This window comes from Rhinoraja longicauda, chromosome 39, assembly GCF_053455715.1.
Source record: "Rhinoraja longicauda isolate Sanriku21f chromosome 39, sRhiLon1.1, whole genome shotgun sequence".
Lineage (NCBI taxonomy): Eukaryota > Metazoa > Chordata > Chondrichthyes > Rajiformes > Arhynchobatidae > Rhinoraja > Rhinoraja longicauda.
In genome coordinates this window covers 3,888,317-3,894,758 of record NC_135991.1, presented here as the reverse complement: position 1 = coordinate 3,894,758, position 6,442 = coordinate 3,888,317, and the positions used below count along the sequence as shown (strand labels likewise).

The 6,442-nt window shown below is 46.5% G+C and overlaps 1 protein-coding gene across 1 annotated transcript; it reads left to right on the top strand.

Moving 5' to 3' along the window:
• The first annotated feature begins 260 nt into the window (after nucleotides 1-260).
• Nucleotides 261-6,203, top strand: LOC144611103 (putative G-protein coupled receptor 139). Its single transcript, XM_078430175.1, has 2 exons — nucleotides 261-360; nucleotides 5,290-6,203. The coding sequence occupies exons 1-2, from the start codon at nucleotides 261-263 to the stop codon at nucleotides 6,201-6,203; spliced, it is 1,014 nt and encodes a 337-aa protein (XP_078286301.1).
• The last annotated feature ends 239 nt before the right edge of the window (nucleotides 6,204-6,442 follow it).

The window sequence follows — 6,442 nt, the reverse complement described above, 5'->3', positions numbered from 1 at the left end:
ATTTTGTCTGAGTTCCGAGCTACATTCCCTGCGCAGCGTGAATTTATTTTTGGGTACATGTCTTGAAATACGAGCGTGATGACGAACGACGCTGCGCGCTGCTCAGATGGCTAGGAGTAATGTTGAATCCCCTGTGTACTGTTGGTCTCAGGGGGGAGAATCTATCGATGATATATACGTTCCGTCTCTGTGCTGTTGACTGCTGTCAGTTGGATTCCAACGTCGAACGCCGTCTTCCTCTCTCTCATTTATCTGCCAGGATGAGAATTATATGCATCGACTATCCATTTTCCGTGCTGCCTCCAATTGTACAGGCGCAGATGATTTTTTATCCGATTTTAGCAGTGTTCGGTGTTCTCGGTAAGTAACAATATCAAATCATAAAACGATAGGAAGCGGCGACGAAATGTTTTCCTGTTCTCATCTCGGCAGCAATCCGATTTAATTATTTTGCCTGACCACATATGTACTGAAAAACGCAGTAGGACGTGGGTGTTTATTCTGGCACCACCGCACTCGATGACTTTCGTTTCGTTGGCACTAAAATAAATCCATCCACCTCCGTGCAGCTCCTCCGGTAATTTATTTTTGTCGATGTAAGGTGTTCCCAGCTTGCGTTTTCGTTTAAAATCACTGCACTTTCAATGAGAGGATTAACGCTCCTTTTCCCACTTTATCCTGCTATCCACCCTTCGGTTTATTGTCTCGTTGTAACAGATCCGCACCACTCTATTTGATTAAATTAAACTTCGCCACGACCACCTTGACTGAGAGTTGACTCGTCGCCCACCGCTCTTTGCCCGACAACTGAGCTGAGCCTGTCAGGATAAAGGAACCAACCCCCCCCCCCCCCCCACAGAATATGCGTCATGGTCATCTGAATCCCAGTTGAGTATTATATCCGTGCAGGAACCACATTTACGAGTTCAGACTCTACATCGATACGGTTAATGGACTCGTAGAGGAAGTCATCCTCCCCCTTCTCCCTCCAAGGACCCCGACAGTCTTTACAGATGAGGCACATGTTCACCTGCACCTCCTCCAGACTCATCTACTGTATCCGCTGTTCCAGGTGTGGAGTCCTATTTATCGACGAGACCAAGCGCAGGCTCGGCGGTCGTTTCGCAGAGCACCTTCGCTCAATCCTTCTGGACCGACCTGATCTCCCGGTTGCCAAACACTTTAACTCCCCTTCCAATTCCCACTGACCTTTCTGTCCTATGCCTCCTCCATTGTCAGGGTGAGGCCAAATGCAAATTAGAGGAACAGCATCTCATGTGTCGCTTTTGCAGCTTCCAAGGCGGTGGTATTGATATTGATTTCTCTCACCTCAAGCAAACTCTCCATGGCTCCCCCGGCCCAGGTCGTAGTAGCTTCAAAGCCGCCTTGTTGAGTCTCATTGTTTGTATTCGTTCTCACCTAAAACAGCTAATAATGAACCGTATCCTGTATCATCGGTACTGTTTTACATATCTTTCTTTCATTCGTTCTCTAACTCTCCACATCACCGTCTATATTTCTCGTTACCCTTTCCCTGACTCAGCCCAAAGAAGGGTCTCGAACCGAAACGTAAGCTTTTCTTTTTCTTCAGAAATGCTGTCTGACCCCTGAGTTACGATAGCTTTTTGTGCCTATCTTCAGTTAATGGACGATTCCCCTTCTCATCGTTGGGAGATAGCTTCCCGTGCCAGCGATACTGCTTCCGCGGCAAATCTGCTGCGGTTGAAGGCAGGTACCATCTCGCAGTAAAACATGCTCTGGCAATCTGGCATTGTCCGTGTTCCACGAATCTACTGTACCTTCCTCACCGATAGCCTATCACTCGATTATACTCGCGACATCGAGAAAATGCCAAATCATCCCAATTCTAAAAAATCCGCGGTTCACTTTCTTGGTTACTTTTCATCCTCTTTCTGCGTGCAACTTTCCTAACATTTTTAATCGCTTCAGATTTTCTGCTGAAACACGGTAGAAATGGCGGATCCCAAGTCTGTGAAAATATTTCGACTCCCCCCTCCCCTTTCCATGGACCATTGTTCAACACAGTCTTCTCCGACGGTTTCATCTACGTAATATACCTCATTGCAGAAAACCATTTCTGTCTTCACGTCCCGCCCTTTCGAAAGGCATCCTACCGAAATATCAGTCTGAAGTGTCGAGTCATTGCACGAAGCTTCTTCATGGGCAAGGGCGTTCAGCGGTGGTTCAGCGATAGAATTGCTGCCTGCGAGACCTGGGTTCGATCCTGGCTACCGGTGCTTGTCGGTCCGGAGTTTGTACGTTGTCGCCGTGACCTGTGTGGATTTCCTCCGAGAATCCCGGTTTCCACCCACATTCCATAGACATTAGCATGGTATAATTGTAAAATTGTCCCTAGTGTGTGTAGGATAGTGTTAATGTCCGCGGATCGCTGGTCGGCGCGGACTCTGTGGGCCGAATACCCTATTTCCCCGCTCTATCTCCAAATTAAACTAAACTAAACTAAAAAACAGACAAATACAACCAGATTCGCCAACAGAGGGAACTTTCTGACTGCTCCACAACAGCACCCGCTGTAATCGCAGAGCACAGACGTGTCAACATTTGTTCACCGATTGACCTCCCGATCATAGCCTTTGGCGTGTGTTTCATAACACAGTAACACTATCTTTTTCCCGCGAAGGTAGAACTCTCTCCGTTTGCTTGAAACATCCGCTGATAGAAAAGTTGTCACACACTTCCCCCGTTCTTTGCTCTCAACGCCGCAATTACCTCTACATCTTCCCCCAAGAAGAGAAGCCCCGCTTTGCAGCCTCAGACGAAAGAAAGTCGGCAGACGAAATTTTCGTTCACTGAAATTATTCCAGTCAATTGTTTTTTTTAGCAGAGCGTACTTCAGATCGTCGCTTGTCTGTAAGGAACATGCTTGGATTCTGATTGGAATGCGATCACTCTCATAGTTGATGACAATTTAGCGCAACTTCCGCCCGGCAAGTTGTAATTACAATGACCACGTACGATTTGCACACCACGCTCCAACATGCAAATAATGTGTGCGCTGTGGGTAATTTTAACGGCACTTGCTCCATTTCCCGATAATCATGTTAGACCTGTGTCATTTACTCTTTACTCTCTCCCTTCCGACAACTTCTGATTGACTTTGAACGACACATTTCGGAAGAGAAAACAAACCCTCAGTGTTAGCATGATAGTGGGTATCCATGCTCCTACATATATTCCCGCCACAACCATTATTCCATTGGCTTTAGGTTCAATAGTGAAAATGGAAATGTGACCTTGTAAAACATGTCTTCCGAATTCACCAGGAAACATCCAGTGCAAACGTATTCTTCAACTTCTCTCAGATAACAATACGTAATCAGGTCAGTCGCATAGGATATTTTTTTGCCTTCTCTATGTTATCATCTCAAATATCTATTCGCTCCCATTAGCTGTTGCGACATTGTCCATTCATCAGCTTCTCAGCCACCGTAGTGAATCTAACGAGCGGAACATTCCCAATATGTGCTGATGCACCGACATAAATAATTATTCCCTTTTACCCATTCCCTGCTCCTTTGGACCACTCCAGAATGGGAGATTGGGTGATTGGGAGATTAAGGATGAGAGGGGATCTTATCGATACGTATACGATTATTAAGGGATTGGACACGTTAGAGGCAGGAAACATGTTCCCAATGTTGGGAGAGTCCAGAACCAGGGGGCCACAGTTTAAGAAAAAGGGGTACGCCATTTAGATCGGAGATGAGGAAATACATTTTCAGTCAGAGAGTTGTGAATCTGTGGAATTCTCTGCCTCAGAAGGCAGTGGAGGCCAATTCTCTGAATGCATTCAAGAGAGAGCAAGATAGAGCTCTGAAGGATAGCGGAGTCAGGGGGTATGGGGAGAAGGCAGGAACGGGGTACTGATTGAGAATGATCCGTCATGATCACATTGAATGGCGGTGCGTACAGGCTCGAAGGGCCGATTGGCCTCCTCCTGCACCTATTGTCAATTGTCTATTGTCTATTGTCTAATGTCTATCAATTTGCCGTCATCTATCGCTCTTGAGCTGGCTACAAAATCAACAGCAAATGCAGTGAATCCAACATGACGCGATACGTCTAGCATTGCGGTATTTTTATTCTGCATTCTCAACTTTATATATATAACCCGTCTTTGAAGTTAACACATGAAATGCTGGATGTTTTGAACGGGTCAGACAGCATCCGTAGAGTGGATCAACGGATGTTCTTTCGGGACCTCTTCAGACTGACGGGACAGCGACCAGGAAGAAGTAAATCAGCTGCGGCTCTAGGTCAAAGTGGATACAAGTGAGGGGGGTGATTGGCAACTGGGTTTAATGAACAACAAAGGTGAGAATGTGAGATGAAGAATCAAGGGTCGAAAATAACGAAATGACGATGAGTAAAATGTAAAGCAGGAAGGAAGGATATGCGTAGACGGGGGATGGGGAGTGGAAGGTGTGATAAAAAGGAACACAGGAAACGGGAAGTGCGTAGGAAGGAACTGTAGATGTGGGTTAAACCCAAGATGGACAAAAGAGATGGGGTAATTCAGCGCGTCAGACGGCATATCTGGAGAAAAAGAATAGGTGACGATTCGGGATCGTCTGAAGAAGGGTCTCGACCCGAAACGTTACCTATTCTTTTTCTCCAGAGATTCTGCCTGTCCCGCTGAGTTACTCCAGCCTGTTGTGTCTATCTACAGGATACGGGAATGCGAAATGAGAGTACTGCGAGCAGTAGGGTGACTGGTGTGATAGGAACTGGTGGGACATGGGACAGAGAGGGGGATATTACTTAAAAGTGGAAAATTCAATTTTCAGACATTGAGCGCCGGACGACACGGGGTGATCTTACTGAGGTGCAGAAAATCATGACAGGAATAGATCGGGTAAATGCATACATTCCCTTCCCCAAAGTAGGTGAATCGACGACCAAAGTACATAAGGTTAAGGTGAAGCGGAGAGGATTTAATAGGAATCTTAGGGGTAACTTTATCACAGATCGGGTGCTGGGTGTATGGAACAAGCTGCCTGAGGAGGTAGTTGAGGCAGGGACTTTCCCACCGTTGAAGAAACAGGTACCTGGAGAGGGTAGGTTTGGAAAGATATGGACCAAACGCGGGCAGGTGGGATTGGTGTAGCTGGGACATGTTGGCCGGTGTGGGCAAGTTGGGCCAAAGGGCCTGTTTCAACACTGTATCCCTCATGACTCTGTGATTGAAAAATGCTACCTCGCTGACGATCTGTGTCTCTGATTGTTCCCCCCTCCCCACCATCACAGCGAACGTGATAGCGATTGTGATCCTGCCCCGTGGAAAGTGCGGTCTCTCCAAGTGTGTCTCCCGCTACCTCTTGGCCATGGCAGCGGCGGATCTACTCGTTGTCATCACCTCTGTGATACTACGTCGTATTGATGATTTGTATTTCCCTCTGAGTTTCCTGTTCCTCACGAAGGTATGCTCTGCCCACACATTCGTTATTCATGCAGCCGTGGACATTTCCGTGTGGTTCACACTCTCTTTCACTCTCGATCGATACGTGACCATATGTTGCTTTAAACTGAGAGCCAAATACTGTACCGAGCAAACAGCAACCTGGGTTATAGCGATAGTGTGCGCGCTAGCCTGTTGCAAAAACATTCCCTGGTACTTCACAAATCAACCTATTGTCGTAGAACAGGGAGTACAATGGGGCTGTGCTATGAAAACTGATTTCTATGCTGACTGCACGTGGATATTTTACAGATGGTTTCATTATTTTCTTAGCTCCCTGCTCCCAATGTTCCTGATTTTACTGCTCAATGTTTTCACTGTTGGACATATTCTAGCGGCCAATAAAGCTCGTAAAATTCTGATGGGCAGCAAAGAGGATGCAAATCAGAATGATGCCGAGATCGAAAGCAGAAGGAGGTCCATCATCTTACTCTTTGCCATATCCGGCAACTACATTCTACTTTGGTTGACATATCTGGTGTTTTTCATCTATACACAAATTAGAAAGCGGTTTTATTCAAACGGTTACAATGACCCGATCTATATCGCAGACCAAACCAGCTACATGCTCCTGCTTCTCAGCTGCGGCACAAACACTGGTATTTATGCTGTGACTCAGACCAAGTTCAGAGCGGAGCTGAAGAATGGAGTGAAATATCCGTTCAAAATGATATTAAGATGTGTCAAGGAAAGGGGGCAATAGACAATAGACAATAGGTGCAGGAGGAGGCCATTCGGCCCTTCAAGCCAGCACCGCCATTCAGTGTGATCATGGCTGATCATTGTCAATCAGTACCCCGTTCCTGCCTTCTCCCCATACCCTCTCCACTATCCTTAAGAGCTCTATCTAGCGCTCTCTTGAATGCATTCAGAGAATTGGCCTCCACTGCCTTCTGAGGCAGAGAATTCCACAGATTCACAACTCTCTGACTGAAAAAGATT